The sequence below is a fragment of the Hipposideros armiger genome, unplaced genomic scaffold (genome assembly GCF_001890085.2).
Source record: "Hipposideros armiger isolate ML-2016 unplaced genomic scaffold, ASM189008v1 scaffold_10, whole genome shotgun sequence".
NCBI classification, from domain to species: Eukaryota; Metazoa; Chordata; class Mammalia; order Chiroptera; family Hipposideridae; genus Hipposideros; species Hipposideros armiger.
The window spans coordinates 2,354,772-2,376,161 of record NW_017731360.1 but is presented as its reverse complement, the minus strand read 5'-3'; the positions used below and the strand labels follow the sequence as shown (position 1 = coordinate 2,376,161).

The 21,390-nt window shown below is 51.9% G+C and overlaps 1 protein-coding gene across 2 annotated transcripts in view; it reads right to left on the bottom strand.

The window, feature by feature from the left end:
* Window positions 1–19,615, bottom strand: part of GRIK3 (glutamate ionotropic receptor kainate type subunit 3) — a 229,115-nt gene extending 209,500 nt beyond the window's left edge. For both annotated transcript variants that reach the window (XM_019658746.1, XM_019658736.1), the window contains exon 1: window positions 18,045–19,615. In XM_019658746.1, coding sequence (XP_019514291.1) covers window positions 18,045–18,819 — 775 coding nt within the window. In that variant the 5' untranslated portion in view covers window positions 18,820–19,615. The remainder of the gene's footprint in view (window positions 1–18,044) is intronic.
* Window positions 19,616–21,390: the final 1,775 nt, after the last annotated feature.

Below are 21,390 nucleotides of genomic sequence, written 5' to 3'. Positions count from 1 at the left end.
AATTCCTTGAATTCTAGTTTAAGGAGTTTGTCTTCAAGAGAGTAAGCCATCAAAAGGCATTGGTCGTGGTGGTGGTGGTGGTGGTGTTTTAATAACAAAATGAAAATGAAAAAAAAAAGTTTGAGGTGAACACAAGAGGTCCACAAGCTCTGGGGTCACGAGGAAGAGCTGTGGGGAAGGTGATCATTTTTGCACCGAAAGAAGTGCTCTGAAAAGGAGGCTAGAGAAAGGCTCCAGGGAGGCTGGGGAAGGTCGTGACCTACTGCCTAGGTGCATGAGAGGAGGCTTCCTGGAGGAGGTGAGACTTGCAATAGGACATGAAATGTGAGAAAGAAGAAATTCAGCAGGAGGCCAAAGAGGGGAGGGCATTCCAGGAGGGAGGCACAGAATGCAGAAGCATGGAAAGCACTCTCTGCCTTGAGATGATAATGGTTCTGTTTGTGGTTTATGTGGAGTCCTGGCTCGGGGGAGCTGAGGGAGGGGTCTGCTAGTGGCTGAGGACTGGGCGGAGCCAACCGCAAGGTGAAGTTCTGAAGGATGAGGGTCTTGCAAAACCCCCACCCCTAGGAGAGTGGGTACTCGGGGTTGTCCGTGCATTCCTTGCAGCTGCCAGGGAAGAGCACAGAGAATCCAGGTGCCCTGGCTAGAGGAGCGGGGGACAGGCAAGGAGCACGAGGAAGGGGCAGGACCAGGCTAAGGCCTGGGAATGGGGGCAAAAATCCTCAGGGATCAAGGAAGCTGAGAAGAGCCCTGTCCCAGGCTGGTCTCCCAATCCAATCCACTCACTCCATTTTCTGCCTGAGTCTGTATAAACAGATTCAACAAATACTCCTGAGCACCTACTGGGTACCAGTCACTGTAATAGTTCTTTGCATCCACTATTCAAAATAACAACATTATTCAAAATAGCAATCATGATGATGACGATGATGATGGTGACGATATCAGCTAACATCTATGGATTGCTTTTTCTGTGTGCATCATCCTAAATGCTCAGTTTCCTCATTTATAAAGTGGGGATAAAGTCCCCACCTCTAAGATTGGCTGGATTAAGTGACTGAATGTCTGAAAGATGCTTAGCACAGTTCTAGGCACATTATAAGTCTTCAAGGGATCTCTATTGTTATTTTTATGAATGTAGTCATATTGTGAGAGCACAGGGTGATGGAAGTTGAAACCATAAGGGAAGCAGAACCCAACAGATCTGTATGGGCCTGCCACTCGCACCCCTGCTGCCACAGTCCTAGGTATCAGGGACCCTTGTACCTGTCCTGCAGGCTGAGATCTCCACCCTCCCTCCACGTCTGCCAAGGAGGAGGGTGGCTCCATCCTCAGTGGGAGACGGGTTTCAGCTCAGCCACCACTAGGAGACTTCTAAGGGAAAAGCTGGGACCAGACAGAGCCCCTTTCCCTCCCTGCCAGGTTGTCAGAGGGGCCTAGGACTCGCAGAAGGCCTGGCTGAGCAGGACCCACCTGCCTACTGGAGGAGGCTGTGAGGGGGGCAGCCACCACCTGAGGAGTGCTGGCCACCTGGGATGCCAGGGGACAGAACTCACCTAGGGTATTCTGGCCAAACCAGGGAGCCATGAAATGGTGCTGGAGATCCAGCTGAGTTTGCGGACAGCCAAATGGGGCATCCGTCCATGGAGATCTCACAAAACAGATGCATGGCTCCAGGAATGGACCACTCATGTGGCCTGGCCGGGCCTCCAGTGCTCAAGCCTGGACCAGGCGTCAGGACACCGGAGTCTCTAACCAACCCTCCATTCTGTCTCCACATCTCGTTGTCCTTTCTCACCTGAACCACTTAAACAGCTTCCTGATGGTCCCCCAGCTTCCACATGTACCCCTGTTGTCACATCATATGGCCACTAGGACAACTTTTCACAGGTACACATCTGGTTATGTTCCTCCCCTTCATGTAGTCTTTAAAGGCTCCCCAGTGCCCTCGAGATAAAGTCCAACCTCCTTCCCTTGTCCTCTATGGCCTTCCATGAGGCCCACTACTCAGGCTGTATTTTTCCATATCGCCCTCTGTTCACACCGGACTTCCTCAAGTTTCTGAAACACTTGCTTGAAACATGAAATTGGTGACATTTTGACCACATTTGACCTACAAAGCTGGTAGTTTATGTGGTTCAACTGAACACAGGTCTTCCCCTTAGGTGTTTGCATATGCTACTCCCTCCATCTAGAACACATCCTCCACGCCTCCTTATGGCCGTCGCCTAACCATCCCTCAGGTCTCAGCCCAAATGTCACCTCCTCAGGGATGCCTTTCCCGATGTTCCCCCGGCAGCCTGCCCTTCCCTTCTGTAACATGCTTTGAAATTGTAATGACTCTTTGGTGTCCACCTTTTCTGCCAGGTTGCAAGCTCCACAAGGGCAAAGATCATGTCTGTCTTGCTCACTTTCGTAGTCCCAGCACCTGGCACAGGGCTGGCACATAGCATGTGCTCAGTAAAGGCTCGCTGAGTAAACAACAGCGTGTGAGAATGAGTGGCTACAGCTCCACCCCACCAGCTGTATGACCTCGGTCCATCCACTTCCTTCAGACATAAGTTTCTACATCTGCAAAATAAGGTAATCACACCTGCATCGAAAAGACGTGAAAATGAAATGACATCATACGCCAGGATATTTGGCATTAAAACTGCTCAAAAATGTTAACGGCTTGTTAGGGAGACCACGTCATGGATGGTGTAGATGCCTGACCACTGCACTGTACACCTGAAGCTGACTAATATTGCATGTCAACTATAATTTAATATATATATATATATATATATATATAGTCACGGGATATGGAGTATAGCATAGGGAGTAGAGTCAATGGAATTGTAACAGCTATATACGATGTCACAGGGGCAACAGATTGGTGGAGGGGGTTATCACTTTGAGAGGATTGAAATGTATAACTATTACATTGTTTTGTACAACTGAAACTAATAAAAAAAAAATGTTAACGGGCTCTCTGTGGAGCTGGCTACATGCCCCAGTCTCCCTCCTAACCCACGGGCACTGCCAAGGGATGAACTGCTGTAAGGGACACGCGGAGAAGAGTCGGACGTTAAGAGTATTCCTGGCAAACACAGCGCTGAGCTCAGCCTTCATGGAGTTTGTGTCACATGAAGCAGCCACAGCCCTGGCCTTTCAGGGAACTCAGGAAGCCTGGATTTTTATAGCATCTCTAGTTGCTCAGTTGGGGATGCCTAGAATACCACAGTGAAAGCCATCCAGAGCCCCCTCTGTAACATTCCTGGCCAATCTGTTCTTGAATATCTCCTGTAACAGGAGACATCTACTCCACAAGAGTCCTTATTTTATCCTCAAATAGCACTGAATATGAGACAGCTGGTGTTGAACCAAATTCTGCCTTCTTGGACCATCACCCCACTGGTGATGGTCCCAATTCTCTCTCCTGGGACCTCTGAAACCAGGTTTGCTCCCTCTTCCACGCTGCAGCCCTCAGGGATTTAGAGATGACCACTGTTTCCTTCCCATCTCCAAGCTTTGGTCTTTGACCATCCTCTCTGGCACTTAATCTCCAGACCTGCACAATGGGGACAGCACGTGCTGCACGTTACTCCTCCCTGGGGAAGGCTGAGACTGAGGAGGAGAAAGCATTAGCATTTTTGCTCAAAGAGGGAGGCTGCAGGAGCCCCAGACCGTCCTTACTACGGGCCTCAGATCCAGGTCTGGGATCAAAGTAGTTCACAGGAAAAGCCGCCTTCTGCCGGGTGAGTCCGGCTCAAAGGCTGCCTGCCCTCCCCAGCCTCTGGGGGAGATGGATGCCTGCATTGACGAATCACTCCAATGTATTATGTAGCTAAAGAAATTGATTATTCCATAAATCATTGTCTCCAGGGGGGAAAAAAAGTCCCAATTTTTTAAAAAAGAAAATATTATAAATCTGTCCAAGCCCATGTGAGCAAAAGTGTAGCCACTTCAGTTTAATTGTCTGAGAGCTTCTTTGCTACAGCCTCTGAAAGAAAAGTCCCTGAAGCTGCTGGCGTCCAATCTAGATGTTCCCTTCCAGACTCCACAAATTGCCATGTCAGGTCATGAATGAGATGGATTTACAGTGCAGCAGGCAGAATCTGAATTAGCCAGAAAGAAGAACTTTCTCACCCAGGAGACAGACTCGTAGCCCTCAGAGACTTAAAAATGGGATACTAACCCCTGCCTCTACCTTTCTGCTTTCTGACTTCACACACACACAGACCCCATCTGGAAACGCTAAGGGCTAGTTCTGCCAGGAGACAAAGAACGGGTCAAAATGCATGCTGAGTGGGGCTTGAGGATGGGGTGTGACAGCTCAGGAGTGAAAGAATTCTTGGAACAATGTCAGTGATAGAGTGCTTGGAAAGAGGCAAGGGCAGGAAGGAGGGTGGGAGTGAAGGGCGAAAGGGAAGCGCTGTGGCTTTACTAGGTAATCGTCAGCTTGTCTCTTCTCTCTGAGCCTCAGTGCTACTCCCCAGCACACAGGAAGAGCCAAGCGCAGAGCTGTGGTCTAAACTGTACGTACCTAAATGTGCAAGGAACCGTGGCTATCCCTGAAGGTCAACCACTTGGACCTACCATGAGGTCATTCAGATGCCAGCAGGTCCAGGAATGACACTCCATTCCCGCCGCCCCCTGTAATTCCCTTCTCTTTATACTCCGCAGTACACAGAGTGGGTGCTCCAAAAATGTTCGTTGAATCCATGAGTCAGCCCAGCGTCCACGTGAAAAAGACAGGAAATAAACACTAAATTACAAACAGCATCAAAATAGCCACATTTCCTAAGCAGATTTCTCTGATTCTGCGAATCCGAGCAGGGACAGCAAAAACCCCAGTCCTTTCTTACTGAGCTGTCTTAAGCCAGAGCCCCTGGAATACCCTACTTGGTAGACCCACTTCCTCCCTGCCAATTCCAGATCTTTCTAGCTGCTGTATGATTTCAAGGGGCCATCTTGCCTTCTAAATCCCTGGAGCTCAGTTTACCTAAACCTCACTCCTTGTTCAGAGGCAAAAGCCAATTCCTCTGACTCTATCATTGTAACACTCTTAGCCTCCGATGCCCTTAGGCATCTAGTCCAGGTGTCACAGCCAACTCACAGTACCCCAGTGATAGACAAAAGCTCTCCCTTTCTGTGAGGCATGCTAAGGTCACTTTCTTGTCTGGGAGAGAACTTTGTTAATGCCCAGCCCAATCACAAGGCTTCTCAGACACATCCAGGTGGTGGAGCACCTGGTGCTGCTGGATTCTATGGGGAATGCCACAAAACTGCGACACACTTAATTCCCGTCACCTGAACAAGAAGCAATTTTATTTACTAGCAGAAAATACAGCTCTATTAAAGATATGCTGGGCTTCACGACTCAGGAAATAATAACCCAAAAAATACTTTTAAGAAATCATATTTAGCAGGATAAAAACACAGAACACAAGCTTACTTACCAAACGCAATGTGAAAGATTATGCTGACAAGCTGAGCAAAGACGCATGGTATCAGGTGTGCTATTTGACAACGGAATGTTCACTCGTTTTGTCATCTGCTACTGCTCCCTAGCAGACAATCCGTATGAGGCATAAACGATTTAAGAACAGTTTATGTGAGGTGGCGGGGGGGGGGGCAGGAGAAAATCCTATCCATTCACTTCATTTTCTTTTTCTGTGAGTTACTCAATTTGAACCACCACAAATAATAATTCTTACTAGCCTACTGTGTGCCTGCTAAACATCTCAGTCCAGTTAATAAACAGTAGGGTCCTAGAGGAATAGCATTTGGCAAAAGAATGCCTGTTTAGCAAGACCTTACAATAACCACATCACCCTTACTAGAAACGTCGGCGTGCAGAGGGCGCCTTCTAGCTACCCCAGGGCCTGGCTGCTCTCCGTGGTGCTGAACTCAGGGTTTAGGGGTGAGCCTTAATTTTCCTGCCTCTCGCCCAACCACACAGGGTGTATCGTTGTCTATGTGCTTTTATAAACACATATGAATCTGATTTGTATTTTTCCCTCAATGTGAAATAAGGCTTTATAAGTCTGCTTTGCCATACTGGAAAAACCTAGTCTCCTTATCTTTCTTAAGATTGCAAATTTAAAGCTTCAGAGTGTCTCTGTGTGTGTGTGTGTGTGTGTGTGTGTGTGTATGTAATAGGAATGTGGATGGGATTTTCTTAATAGAGTGGGGGTCAGTGACCTATGCTTTTATCTGATTTTTCCCATGGCTCACCAAGGTTTGTGGCACCAGTCCTTTCCCCCTCTCAGTTCTAAATATCCTAAACTGTGATAGAAAAGAGCAGGAGCGGTATTTTACTCATGTAGCTCCAACATTTGGGGTGCCTCCACTTGTGTTCTTCCATGGACTCAGAGACTGTCAAACAGGATGACCTCATCTGATCTCCTTCCGCATGGAAAGATTTTCTGGATCCAGAGAAAGACACAAAGCTCAGCTTCTCTCGCAGAAAGTCAGGGATTCAATCTCTGCTCACTCTTCCCCAGCCCTCAGTCCCCATGGACCAGCCATAATTCAGCTAAAGCTGAGAGTTCACCCATATTTTATTTACTGATTCGATGTTACGAGACAAGTAAAATAGACGGCTGTCACCTCTATTAAACGGGGCAGGAAAAATGGCCGTGTAGGCAACAGGCTTTTTCTGCTCATAATGTGTCATCTATTTCCTTGGGGAGGGAAGCAAGAAAGGGGAGGGCCTGGCCTCAGGGAAGATCCCGGTCCTGTCATGTTCAGGAGGGGGAGCTCAGGGCTCCACTGCAAGCCTGTCCCACCCTCACTCTCAGCATACTAATATGATAGACAGATCAGCCCAGGCAGTCAGATTGGAACCATCACTTACGTCTTCTGTTTCCCCACTGATCCAAATGAAAGTCCCTGTATTTACTCATCAGCCTTGGGATAAAGAACGGCTGTTGAGCCTCAATTTTGGAAGCCTGAGCTAGAGAAGCAAACCTCCAATTGGTCATCTCTTACAAGAACACAAACATATATTATACATGCACACACATTCACACTCCCCAGAACCCAGCGTGGATGATGTATATGTTCCCAGGACTAAATGGCCCAGCCTGACTCTCTACACAGCCTGAACCTCCAGGTTAACTGTTAGCATCTCGCTTTTCAGAAAGCTGTCACATAGACCTGTTGTCTACACATCTTAGCAGGATCCCGTGATTTGGTAAGGACAGGAAAAGGGGAGCCCTATCCTATGACTGGTGGCAGCACAAGGTCACAGCTATGGTTCTGCCTAGCAGCTGTCTTGAGGGACCAGGCTATTAAAGATGGAACAGCAGATGTCTTTTTCTTTGGACATGGAAAAGGTCTTGGCATAGAAGGCGTTGAATTGATGTATCAGAAGAATACCATGGACACCATTAGAACACTAACTTCATTGAGGAATCTAACAACGTCTTCCATGAAATCCTGTTGACAACATGGAAAATGCGTTGAGCTGAATAACAAGGCAGTGAGGTGGACTTCTATTCAAATGAATAGAAGTTATTCACCACTGCGTTTATTTATTCAACAAATAGTTATCCATCACCTACTACGTGCCGCGCACAATGCTTTAGACAAAGTGGTGAATAAGCCAGCCAGCTACGGTTCATGGCTGTACAGTGCTTACCTCTAAGGTAACTAAGAATTATAGTACAGTCAGTGCTACGACAAGGGAAGGTCAGAATATTGTGGGGACTCACAGAAAGAGGTAGGGGTCAAGAAAGGCTTCCTGAGGGAAAAGACACGTTTGCTGAGACCTGAAGGATGACTAGAAGTTGGCCAGAAAGAATAGCAAGAGCAGGGGCTCAGAGTGCGAGGGAAGGCATAGTGCCTCCTGAGGACCTGGGTGTTCGGTACCGTGGAGCTCAGAGGGAGTGTGAGGCAACAACAGACAGTCTCATGAGTCTGAAGACGCCAACCATGGCAGGTTGTAAAGGGTCTGAAAGCATGAGGAAACCAGTGGGGTTTTGAAGCTGGTTCAAGTGTTGGGGTTATCACTTTGGGAAGTGTGTAAATGTCTAATCATTATGCTGTTTGACATACCTGAGACTAATAAAATAAATAAATAAATAAGTAAATAATTTTTTATTTTAAACATATCAACATAGTTTAATAAAGTTGATAGATATTTGTGTGGGGAAAAAAATAATGAAGTATAAGGTAGTAGATCCAAAGCCACTGAATAAAGCTGACAGGCATTGGTCATTGTCCTGCCTTGTGTGTTGATGGGAGACATAGCTGAAGTGAGGGAAAGTATGTTCATTCTAGGCTCAGATGGCACAAGACATGCCGGATAACAGGAAGGGGGCCACAGAAACAGTGGTTCCCAGCCCTAACCATACTGTAGGCCAATAACCACTTAACCTCTCTACCACAGACCCAAGCAGGGAGGCCAGGGAGGAAGAAGAGGGTGAGATTTATACCCATCTCCTGAGGATGGGAAGATGGGAACAGGCAGTGGTGGTCCAGAAACAAAGATAAGAATAACCACCTGAAGATTCAATGATAGGACTTACTAGGGATAAATGATAGGTCCTACCTTTAGGCTCAAAAGACAGCCGAAGAGAGGATGAGAGAAATTATACATCAGCAGCTATGTCTGTGGAAAAGACCTTGTGATCCCCTGAGACCAACCACTCAGCATAAATCGACAGAGCAAGATGACTGCTGAAAAGGCTGAAATAATCTGGGGTTGTATAACTAGACACCAAAGCTGAGATCTGAGGAGGTGATGGGCTTCCTAGTTTCAATACATAAGCAGCACTGTGTTAGCTCTTGACATGACACCGGGAGAATTGGGCATCTTTAATCTGGAGAAATAACTACATTTCTGTAGAGCTGCATAGTGGGACAGACAGAGAGCAAATCTTAACCAGAACCAGTGAGCAGGGCAATCATAACAGTAAGAGTGATGGGTAACATTTATTGGGTGCTTACCATGGCTATGATCTGAACACTTCACATGCATTAACGATTTAATCCTTCCCAAAACCCTATGAAGCAGGTATTTATTATTATTATTATTATTTTGCAAGATTAAACAACTTGCCCAAGGTCACACAGGTGGGAAGTGATGGAGACAGACTTCAAACTCAGGCCGTCGGATCCTAGAACCTGGGAGCTTATCCACAATGCTAGATTGCCAAAATGTAGTGAGCACGTCCTTTGTGACAAGCATGTGAATCCTCACAATGATCCCATGAGGTCAAATCTATTATTATCCCCATTTTACTGGTGAGAAAATCTAGTCTTAGTGAAATGACTTATCCAAAGTGACATGGCCTGGAGGGCGGTAATGAGAGTTTAAATTCAGAAAGATGAATTTCAGAACCTACACTCTCAATGTCCAAGTTATATTGCCTTCCCTGGAACTGCAGGGAGACAAATCTGGGAAGAAATGTTGCAACGAAGACTGGAGTGGGCCAAAACATTTGCAATCGGGAACGAAGCTGGTGAGCTTCCAGTTACAGGTGGTATTCAATCAGAGACTAGATATGCACCTATTGCGGGGAGAGGGGTCCTCCTGTGACTCAGAACAATGGTGCTCAAAGTGTGGTCCTCAGATGAACAGCATCAGCATTGTCTGGGAACCTGCTAAAATGCAAATTATCAGGCCTCTCCCTGGACCCATTAAATCAGGAGCAGTGGGTATGGGTCCTAGCAACCTGTATTTTACTGAGAGCCCCAGGTGATTCTGACACTTGTTAATATTTGGAAACCAGAGGCCTGGAATGACCCCTGGGGTTCTTTTCAGCCTCAATCCTGTGATTCTTCACCCTAGTCAGGAAATGTGATGCCTGGAGCCCTGGGAAGCCCGTGGCTGCCTGCTCCTGGTTTTCCGCCCAATTGGGCAGGCTTTTCGGAATAGCATATTTCAGTTCTGCAAAGCAGATGCAGGAAGGCTTTGCAGAAGCCTCCCTCATTCCCATCTTTAAAGAGCTCAGCCCTGCAGTTGTTCTGAGAACTCTGTAAACCCCCTTCCATCAGCAGCCTGTCGGCATCCGTCGCTTTAACAGCGCAAGACTTAATTGTCTCCTATGGATTGGAACCCTCTTCACACAAACTAGAATCTTAGTGCCTTCTCGGTCCTCTTTTCCCCTCTGTTTCCCTTAACCACCATTCAGCATGGCACCAAAAGATTTGGAGTCGGAGCCGCCACTCCCCCTGGATCTCACTCCATTTCCTTTTCTCCAATCCGAATGATCATCGTGGGGACTCTCTCCTCCACGGCTTTTGCCGCAGCCTCATTACTTGGTGTCTCCCAGCAGAGCCAGCGGTGTCTATCCCCTGGGGCCCAGCTTCCAGCCCCAGGTCCTCTCTGGGCTATACCTCCCACCTGCCCAGAAAGCAAGATTGGACTCTCCACCCAAGAAGGATTCATCAGGATTCCCCGGACCCTCAAAGGCATCTCATAACCAGAATCTTCCCAGCTCTGAATACATGCAAAATGCATTTCAATGAAAATGCTGCAAATGTAGGGAAGGAGAGGCACCCTATGGGCTGAAGGTATGTGAGAGATAACAGGCCAGGAGGAGTCTGGGTGCTGACATAAAGAAGCCTCCTAGGAAGGGCACCTCTATTGCTCCCTAGCATGGTAGATAATTGTCATAGGCTGCTGAACCCATCCATTCCACTGTGGGCACATGGGTTTGTGGGTAATGGGCAATGCCACATATTGAGCTGCATGGAGTACTGAGCACCAGGGCTGGCAAAAGGCAGGTGATACATGAGAAGCAGGCGGCCTTAGAGCTTGCAGTCTGATGGCGGAGACATGGGCTCCACACTTGGGGAACCATTTTCTTCTAACATTTGTTAAGCATCAGGCACTGTGCCAAGAGCTGTAAGTACTTTATCTACTTTAATCCTCACACTAACCCTATGATACTATAAGGTTCAACCTGACATAAATTTTTGTATGTCAAAAACAGCTGAATATGGCTTAACCTAATGTTAATATTTCTATCCTATACATAAAGAAATGGAAGCACAAAGGTGAAATGACTTACCCAAGGTCACACAGCCAGTTATATGTTAGCCTCAAACTCAGATCCACCACATGGCATCCAACCCAAGACACACCACTATATTTTGAAGCGCCAAGCAAGAAAAAAACCTGTAAGTAAACTCAGACATGACATGTGAGACACATACTGATTTCAGTGATGTGAAAATGGGGGTGTCCCTCTCACAATCAAAGAAATATATTACTACTTGGCTCTAAAAACTTCACTCTGCCTCTTGGTGGTGATGGGGGGAGAGGTGGCCTTAGGCACCCTTGGGCAGCTCCCTGTCTAATGGGAGAAGCAGGACACATGCTCGAGAGAAAGCCCTAGACACCCACAAGCAGGACTACAGCCAAGGTCACTAAGCATTAGTAAAGGAGGTCCAAACGTCAAAGGAAGCGAGGAAAGGGAGGTGGGGAGATGAGCTTAGGGGAGAGAGGCGTGCCAGGCTGGAGCAGGACACAGTGTAGACCCTGGGGGTAATTCCAAGGGAAATACAACAAGATAAGGTAGGCAGAGTGGTCTGGGCATGGCTGCTAAAAAATGTGGCTAACAGGAAACAAAAACAAACTCAGAATGACCTGTTGTCCTCAAACCCAGTCTCCTTGCCCTCAATCCAGTCTCCTCTCTCAATTAGGATTTTGTCTCTGGAATATAAGAGAAGCAGAAGAAAACAAGGTCTCCATGAGATAACACAAACGCTGATGCAGGCCAATGAGGCACCTAGGGCACAAAATTTAAGGAGGCGCTCACTGTCATGGTCAGTTGTGCAAGTGCAGGGTCACCACTTGAGAGCCTCCTTAAATTCTGCTCCCTAGCTGCCTCACTTATCTCACCCTAGTCCTGGCCCTGTGTGAGTCAGACCCTTTGAACAGCAAGAAGAAATGCTCATCTTTGGACAGCATTTAAGCTTTTCTGAAAAGATACCACACCTATTTTACTCTACGAGGCAGGCCGTATCATCACCATTTTACAGATGGGGAAACTGAGGCCCTAAAAATAACATGATCCCTCTGATCGTGCCTGTCTTAAATCTGTTAGCTCTGTAAGGTCTCTGAGCAGTGCAGTTTACCCCACATCCAGAACAGTTTAGTCCCTGGCAGCCACCATTATCCCAGTCTCCCGGTGTCCTCTGGGAGAAGGAACATGGAGGGAAAGAAGGCTTGGGTCTTCCTCATGGGGGAGGGTGGATTACGGTGTGGGATTCGGGAGGGAAAAGGGAGGTGAGGAAAGGAAAGGAGAACAAAGAGCTAATTCACAGGCCACCTTCTGGGGCCAGGTCACTAACTGAAGATGAGGGAGGTGAGGGGAGACACAGATATGGGGCCCTGGGGTCTCCTCAAGGCTCTGATGTTATCTTTGAGAACAGCCTGTTGGCTGCTAGAAGGTCACGTATGGTGGGGTCCCCAGAGCAGAGGGATTCCTGTGGGTGGACTGACCACACCCAAGGCAGAGTCCCACCTCTCTTTCAGGCTTGAATTAAAGCATTGGGCAGAGCACAGAAGCCTGGCCAAGGTGGGGTGCTGTCAGTATAAGAATGTGTGCTGGTGGAAGGGGTGGGAAAGGCCAAGGCAGCATATCGGCCACGTGGTCCATTAGTAGGGACAGTCTGACTCTGAAAACCGGCACTGGTAGGGTTAAACGTCGCAGAGCCCACACAGCCATCCCCAACAGCAGGACTAACAGCCCAGCCCAGTGAGGCCACACTCAGCACCATGGGGGTGGGGCGTTGCACTCAGAGACTGTAAAAATTGTTGATTTCTACATTCCAAATACACAGACAGGATCTGGAGTCAGGGCGACAGCAGAGGAATTCTTATCCTGCCTTGGCCAGCGGGCCACTCACTGGCTGTGTGATCTTAGGCAAGTGACTTCACCAAGCTCCCTTCCCTCATTTGCAAAATGGGAATAATGCCTTCAGGGTGGTGAAGGCTAAATAAGATGATGGGAAAAACACAACAGCCATTTATTGAGCACTTACTATTCACCCACATTGTTAGTCATTGTTTGAAAAGCACTTAGCACTAGACCTGCAGTGAATAAGTGCTCAAATAAATTGCGGGGGTGTATTGTTGTAGTGTTGTTGTTTCATTAGTTTGATTGTGTTCCACACCCAGGGGGGCCCAGGCTGGAGACTAGACCAACCGGTTACCTCAGCACAGGCACACTGCCCCCTGGTGCTCCTGCTGGGGATCAGCACCTGGGAGAAGAGCTGTTCAAGCCAACAAGCCCCTGCAAAGACCCCATATGCACCCGGCCCTTGGCCCAGCCGCCCAGCCAAAGCTTCAGCCCCATCATAGCAGCCTCCAGAAGATAAGCCAGGGCTTGCTGGGTGCTGGCCCCAGAAGAAGGTCCCTGATCCTGGAGCTGCAGTCCTCCCTGTTGACAGGCTGGGGCCTGCGGAGCTCCGGGCTCCTCTCTGCTACCCAGCCAAGTGGGGCATCAGCTTTTTCAGTTCCCTCTGGAGGGTCCTGAGCAAGCAAAGTGGGACTCAGGCTGCAACCGCGGAAGGCAGTGGCAAGGGCAGATATCAGGGTAGAGGAAGCTTGGCTTCAGTTGTTGGGCACAACCGGGTCTCCCCCTATACGAGCACCTAAGCAGCCCTGCAGCCACCTCTGCATACGGCCTGGCACCTCCCCCAAGAGGAAGGGTTGTTCTAGTGCCCACAGGGGCATCTGTGCCTCCTCCCCCACGGAGGGGACTCTGTTTCCTGGGGCAGGGACAGAGAGTGCCTGTGGGAATGCAGGGACTCTGGGAAGCTCACAGACCCCACAAAGATCTTAAAAGCAGCCAAGAAGCCTTGCATTCCCGAAGGGGTGGGGATGTAGAGCAGCCGGCGCCTCAAAATCCTTTCGAAATAGCACTGCAGGCTGGATGTCTGAAGTCAGCTGTGCTGCTCCGTGGCAGGGGGATGCAAGTGACCTTGGAAGAGCCTGGTCGGGACGCATTGCCTGGCTCATCCTGCATAAACCACTTCTAAAAACCCCAGATCATCCTGACGTCAAAAGGCTGTTTAGCGCAGTGCGAGGCAGGAGGCATCAGGAAGAAATTAAACTCCAGCTCAGAGAAGGAGGGAAGCCCTGGCTGACAGGAACAGCTGGGCTAGAAAGTGGAGGCAGAAATTCCTCAAGTTAATGCTTTCGAAGGCCCCTCGGGCCACTCCCAGGTCTTGTCTGAAGCTATTTACTTCCAGAGGGGAAAACCCTATTGATCTTCATTCAGCTCCTGTCGGTTCCTACAAGGCGTGATGTTTCAGCGCATCACCAGTCACTGTGAGAAATTTCTCATTGTTTTACACTAAGCGGCCCCCAAACTGAGAAGACAAAAGTTCAGGACCATTTGGGTGAACTGATGGGAGGAGATGCAGGCAGGGCTGGTTTGGGAACTCTGGGGGAGGGACCCTCACTCCCCTGGGACAGGCTGCACTTGCCTGCTGGGCCCCCCAGCCTAGGCTCGGGGACTCATAGCTCCGATCAGCTCTGTCAGTAGATGCTCTGAGGGGCGGAGCTGAGCCGAGCCTCCTCCCCAGCTCCCCTTCCCCCCTCCCCCACTCCCCACGCATGCACACACACACACCTACTTTATGTCTCTGCAGTCTCTGGGCTCTGAACCTTCCCCCTAGCTGACTTGAGATCACCATCATGCCCTGGAGCTGCTGCCCCCGCTGTCTGGTTCCCCTTTCAAATCCTAGGCTGGCCCTCGATCCTACAGTATGTCTGTAACATGAGGGAGCCACACGAACCACAACGGATCTAACCATGAAATCTACTATGGCGCTGACGGTCCCCACCAGCCTGCGTTGAAAGGAACTCTGAGGCCACAGAATAGCCCAAGCCATCATGGTCCACCCAACAGTTTACAGATGAGGACACCGAGGCTCGAGGTTGGGGGATAGTGTGATTTGACCAAGGTGGCCCAGTAGGCTGGGAAGACAGAGCAGAAAACCCAGGCCTCCTGGCTCCCAGCCTAGGTCCCCTCCACTTCAACTGCTAGGTAACAACGCACAAGAAAACCCAAGTCCCCACATGAGGTCACTGAAGCCTATTTGGCTGAAAGGACCCATGCATTAAACTGCTTTCTATGAGTTCAGACCAGGATCCATCTGAACAATAATAACAATGATGATAATAATAATAAAATGCCGAACAATATGCCTTGAAAACCTTCAACGAGCAACACTTGATAATCACACGCAGAATACATCTTCCACATATTCATATAAAATAATCAATGACTATTTTTCCCCCCGCAGACTACAATCCAATTACTCTCTCTCCCTCACTCTCTCCTTTGTTACTTGCAAACCATCCAAGCAATCAATGCCTTGACCTCTCCCTCTGATAGACACAATTACAAAAAGACAGAGCAATGCAATTCATCTATTCAAGAAGGGTTGTTTGAACACTCTGTCACACTGCTGAGCTATCCATCTCCTTGTCTAAAAGGAAATTTCAGCCCCCAAAAGAGGCACAAAGAGAGGGGGCGGTAAGATGCTCCCCAGCCCAGAGCAGCCCTTTGCGCACCTGCAGGAAAACCCTCTCCCTGGCTGGTGCTCGGCAACGCCTGCTTGCTAGAGAAGGATTGGGCTCCAAGTGCAGCCGGCTCAGGCGCCACTCTCAGAAACCAGAAGCACCCAGCACACTCTGGAGCCCAATATCTGGGTACTTAATTCCTGGAGCCCCAGCCAGCGCCCAGAAATCACAGGGGTGGGGAGGGGTGAGAAAAGGAAGATGGCATTGGGCCCAGCCAAAGTAGTATGTTTGGGTTTCAACATGAAAGTCTCTCTGTCTCTCTCTCTCTCTCTCTCTCTCTCTCTCTCTCTCTCTGCGTCCGTCCACCGTAGTTCCCTGGCTCCAGCTGAGGCTCGAGTCTGAGCTCAGAAGGACAGAAGTTCAGCTCCCCAGGAAGTTCCAGAAAAGCCCAGGGGCCTCAGAGCCTCTCCATCCTCTGTCCAAGCTGGCGTAGCTCCAGGAGGTGGTCATGTTGGCATCGGCACGGCACCCCATTCCCGGGGCTGGGAATCAAATGGGGCCAGGCTCTCAGATATAAATGGCCTGGGCCGACACGCTAATTAATCCTGGGGCTTAATATGAAGAAGATTAGAAGAGAAGAGGGCTTTGCCATCCTTAATTGCATTATTACACGCTGAACCCAAGATAGGGCGGGCAGGCTTGGGACTTCCCCTCAAGGCAGTGAGGAGTCCCCCAGTGCAAGTTAATTTCACAGGAAGAGGGGGCAGGTGAGGATACATCATCCTGCCTCTCTTAGGCCGTTCTTCTGGGGCTGCTCTCACCTACTGCTGTCTTCCTGGGTCCCGGAAGACCTCCATCTCTGCGGCTGGGCTGAGAGCATGCCCATCCTACCCCTGCAGAGGCAGGACCATGGAAGAGGAACCTACAATCCATGGGCTGAGCAGAGAGCACCTTTTGGGTATCTCCTTTTCTCCCAAGGGCACCCTACCATGCAGGCCCCCCAAAAAAAGGGAAAGAAAGAGGGAATACAGGAACTGCTGGCCCACCACTAAGGCGTTGCCTGCCCCTGAAATGGTGACCAAACTAGGCTCTGGAGCAGAGATAGAAGATATTTTTTACTTGACAGGAACACCCCCGGGGGTGCAAAGGGTTAAATCTGACCCTAAGGGCTGTCCCCAGAGTCCAATGATGGTGCTCCTCTGCCTCCAGGTGTGCGGTCTGCCAGGATCCTGGGCACAGACTGAAAGACCCCAGCCTTGCCAGAGCTGAGGGCTGTGTTCTACCCCCATCCAGATGTCGAACCCAAGGGGTTCTGCGATCCTGGAGAGAGCCACGGATGAGACAGACCCCCAGGATTTCTGACTGTCTCCTAGGAAAACCTCAAGTATGAAACCAAGCCTGACGCTGATTCCCTGCACCTCTCACGCCTCCGGCAGCCCAGGAACCGCACCTAGAGAAGAGCCACAGGGCAGGAAGGTGGCCCTGACTTAGCAGAGCTCTGCCTGCCTTCTGCCAGATGCTGGCGGTGGCACCTGGCCCAGGTCTCCGGCCTGGCGGCGGGTGCAGGGCCTGCGTGGCGGAGGCTCCCGCGTGTCCAGGCCGGGCCCAGCCCTGGCGGTCGCAGGCCTGGGACACGCAGCACCGCCTCCCGCCCGCCCCTCCCGCTCCCCCTCGCTGCTCCCCCACGCCCTGCACTGCCCAGAGCGCTGCCTACAGGGCGCCGGGGGCGGCCACAACAAAGTTAACGCTCCAAAGTAAGAGTCTCCGACGAGAAGAGACGCGGAGACGCCAGAGCCCCAAAGAGCCGCGCGCAGCCCCGCCAGCCGCCGCCAGCTGCGGAGGGATTTCGGCTAACTTTAAAAACCACCCGCGTCCCTCTCGCCGCCATCCCCGGCTACATTGGGCAGGCTCCGTTGCTCCCTTCCCCCAGCCAGCTCTACCCCAGGCTGGGGAGAGGGCTCCGTGGCGAGGGGTGACTGGAGCGACCAACGGGGTTGCCCTTCCCTTGCCCCACGCCACGGGGCTGAACGCGGGCTATCGAGGCCAAGGGCGGCCACCGGGAGAGGAGACGGGCTGCTCCCGACATGCGAAGCCGTATCCCGCATTCCCGCCGCGGCCGCTGGAGCCAAGCCCCAGGTGGGGGCGAGGGGCCCGCGGGAAGCGAGGAGGGAGAAGAAGTTGGCGCCTTCCCCAGGGTTCCCTCTCCGCGGAGAAGCCGGGTGTCAGAACTCGGTCCGCGGCCGGTCGCGCTGGCAGTGGCCGGGAAACGCGCCCGCCACTCGAGTTGGGGCTGAAACGCTTCGCTACACTCCGCCAGGTCTGGCCTCCCAGGAGCGCGACCAGGGCCCCTGGCCCTTACTCGCCGCGGCCGGGCTGCAGCCTCCCTGATTAAAAAGGCCCGTGACCCCGGCTTTGGAACTTTGTCCTCACAGGGAAGAGCTCCTGGTGGTCACCCGGCCCCGGCAGCACGAAGAGGTCGGGGAAATCTCTTGGGATCGCGTTCAGAGGCCCCCCATTCCCGCCCCGCCCAGACGCACGGAGACCCCCGGCTCCGGGGAGCCCTTACCGATTCGGATGACGTGGGGCATCCCGCGTGAGTCCGGGATCCAGAAGGCGCACACGAGGAGCCCGGCCCAGTATTCCCAAACCAGACTCCGGAGGCGCCGCCAGGGAGCGGTCATCGTTGGGCGCCGCCGAGCGTGCCCGGGGCGCGGCCGTGGCGGGCTCCCTGGGGCGGCAGCTCTAGGCGCGGGCGCGCAGCAGCCCCCGAGGCGCCGCCTGGCCCAGCTGCCCCGCTCGTGAGCGCCGCTGCGAGTGGGGGGCGCCCCGCGGCGCCGCGCACATCTTACTGGGGGGCCGCCCCGCGGGCGCCCGCCCCGCCCGGCTGCCGCCCACGGGCCGCCCGCGAGCAAGGCTTCTGGGCTCCGCCCGGACTCCGCTCGGACTCGACTGCGGCTCGCTTCGGCTCCGCTCCCGCGCGGGCTCCCACCTGCCCCGGCTGCCGGGCGCTGGCGGGAGGGCTGCACGCGTCTCCGGCCGCTCCTCCTCCTGCCGCCGCCGATGCTATCGCCCGGGCTCGCACAAAGCCCCGGAGTGGAGTTGCACGCGCGCACACACTCCCTCCCAGCCCCCTCCCCCGCGCCCTGCCTCCCGCCTCCTGCGCCACCCGCCGCCTGCGCTCCCTCCGCGTGCTCCCCCGCGCACACACACTTCACACTCACACCCGCTGAGGCGACACTCGTGCGCTCACACCTGCGCAGGGGGCGGGGAAGGGGACCCTGGACGCGGTTTGGGGGACGCCCGGAGAACGAGGACTCGCCTCGCTTCCCAGACGTCCCCATCCGCCCTGCCACCCCCCAGTCCCTTCAACTGCTAGGGCACGGAGCCTGGGAGCGTGGAGCACGAGAGCTGGCACCGCGAGCTGGAAGACCGCGGCAGCCTAGCGGCCCGACCAGCTGAAGACGCGCCCTCCAGGAGCAAAGAGACTCGGAGCCCGCGGTCTACAGAGTCTAGCCTTCCAGCTCGCACGTCGCCCGCGGTGGCTGGACGGCGGCGGCCGGAGACGGACCCAAGAGCCGGTTTCCCTCCCTAACCCCATCCCTCGTGGAAGCAGAGTTGGGGCTGTGGATTGGGGAGACAGAATTCACAGAGAATTGTCCAAGCTGGGCTAGGGGAGCCGCAGGCGCTGGTAGGGGCAGGAGAGCCCAGGCCAGACCCTTTGCTGGGGAAGACAAGACTGGACCGTGCATTGCAACGACAGGGGCGTCGGAGAAAGACAGCTGCATCCTTAGATTCAGAGGGGTGGCTGAGATGTACCCTGGTACTTCCCATCCCTCTTCTCCAGCCATGCAGGAGGGACTGGCCTGCATCCCTCCTGAGAAAGAATAAAGAGAAACTGTCATATTCCGTGGGATGGAACAGGACCCGTAGGGGGAGCAAGCTAGAAAGGGTTAAAAAAGAAAAAAACAAAAAACCTTGTTTATTAGCAATAATAAATTTTTTTTCAAGTGGCGCTGGGTGTCGAGGGAAGGGAAGAGCTGTGGAGCGAGTCTGGAGCAGGAGGCTGCGAATTACGCAGTTAGGCGAGTTTAATGACCTTTTTGACAGAGACAAAGCGGTGCCGATACAGTAGATAAATAAAACGGATCTGTCACCGGCAGCGGCTAGGCTGTGTGTGAATTTATTTTTCTCATTTAAATAATTTGATCTATTCCATCATTCCCAATCTCTCCCATTTGCCAGCTGTCTGGTAAGAGCATGGCCCCCAACATCTGAGAAGCAAATCTTTAATTTTCTTACAAATAGACTATGCGTCAAGCTCTATCTGGCCTGTTAATTTCCAGGTTGTTTCTTTTCCTCCCTGTCTGCGCTTTGGGGACCATGGCATTGTGTGGGGATGTGAATATTGCAGCTTGGCCACTCCTGCCAATTAGGAGGGGACTTCCTCCCACCTGGAGTGGAGGCAACTGTGGCTGTAGGAGGATGAGGTGAGAGTCCCGGGGGTTCTCCTGAGAAGAGAAAGAGGTGTGTTGTTCTTGGGGCTACTCTCCCAGATCCAGCAGCAAAGGGAGGTTACTAGCTGTTTGTCTTTGCCAGATTTGGGCCTTCCTCACCCTGGAGCAGGAGTGGCTGGTTTCCCAAGCAGCCATTGGAAAATGTCACCCCAGAGACCAGAGGGAAGGACATGCAGACCACAGCCAGAGAAGCAGCTGCCACATCTTGATAGAGAGTAACAGGCCCCAGTGGGCATCAGCAAGGAAGACGCACAGGAGAGGGGAGCGGAAGTCCCCGCCCTCTAGGATAAAGCTGGAGGTGTGTCTCCATCATCTATCAGCTTCCACAGCTGGTCTAGTTGCTAAAAGGAACCCAAAAGTCCTAGCTATTCTCTAAGGAAGAAAATTCCTGTGCCCTGATGGGGGAATGGAAAGAGGATTGATTGGCAGGACTTGAACTCAAGGCAAAGGATGAAAGGCAAAAAAGACATCACCAGCAGTACCCAAGGAAGGTTAGGGGATGGGGGATGAGGAGAGAGCCTGGGTGCTAGTTCTGTGTGGGTTATCCTGTAGGTAGCCTCTTGCCGTGAAAGGGACAGGGTGCAGGAAACAGTGGTCTGGCCGGGATACTGAAGAAACAGAAGAGCAGAGGCGTGGCTTCTAGAAAGGGCAGATCCGCATCCTGAACCAGAGCTCTGGGGAAGGCCAGTGGGAGGGATAAATGAAGGGTGAGGAGCAGGAGGAAGAGGAGCAGGCTCCAAGAGAACCAGCACAAGAGTGGTACTAGAGAAGTGAATGGAGGAAGGCTGGGGGGGGATTCTGAGGCCCCCAGGGCTTGAGAGTGTGGCCCTGTCACATGGGGCCCCTTCAACACCCCCAGGGAAGCCTCACAGGCTGGGCCTTGCTCCTACACATTTCAGAGTCGGGGAGAATTCACGAGTACTCTGGGGGTAGGCTTTCCTCTGCCGCCATGTTGGCTGCGGTGGGAAACAGCCTCTAGCTGCAGGGGCTGTAGGGCTCAGCCACTGGGCCTGGCAGCCCAGCTGGAGCCCTGGGATCAGAGAGAAGCCAGCTGCCCCCTCCCAGGACTGGGCCTTCTTCTGGACCTAGCTGCGAGCCATTTTGTAGCTCTGGGATCTCCCCAAACTGACAGCAGCCTGCTCCCTCCCAGTCAGTCTGGGGGAGGCTGGGAAGCATTAAAACAAAAACAGCAATGATAATAATGACCACTAGTATGTATTGCATGTTTTCCATGTTCTAGGTGATATACGCACTCAGTGTACCTACGTGCATCACTTCTTCTAACCCTCTCTGGCTATGATAGGATCTGTGTGAGTTTTGCACTTTACAGATGCAGACTCTGAGCCTCACAGAGCTTAAGAAGTCCAAAGTCACACAGCTAAGATGCGACCTCCCTCC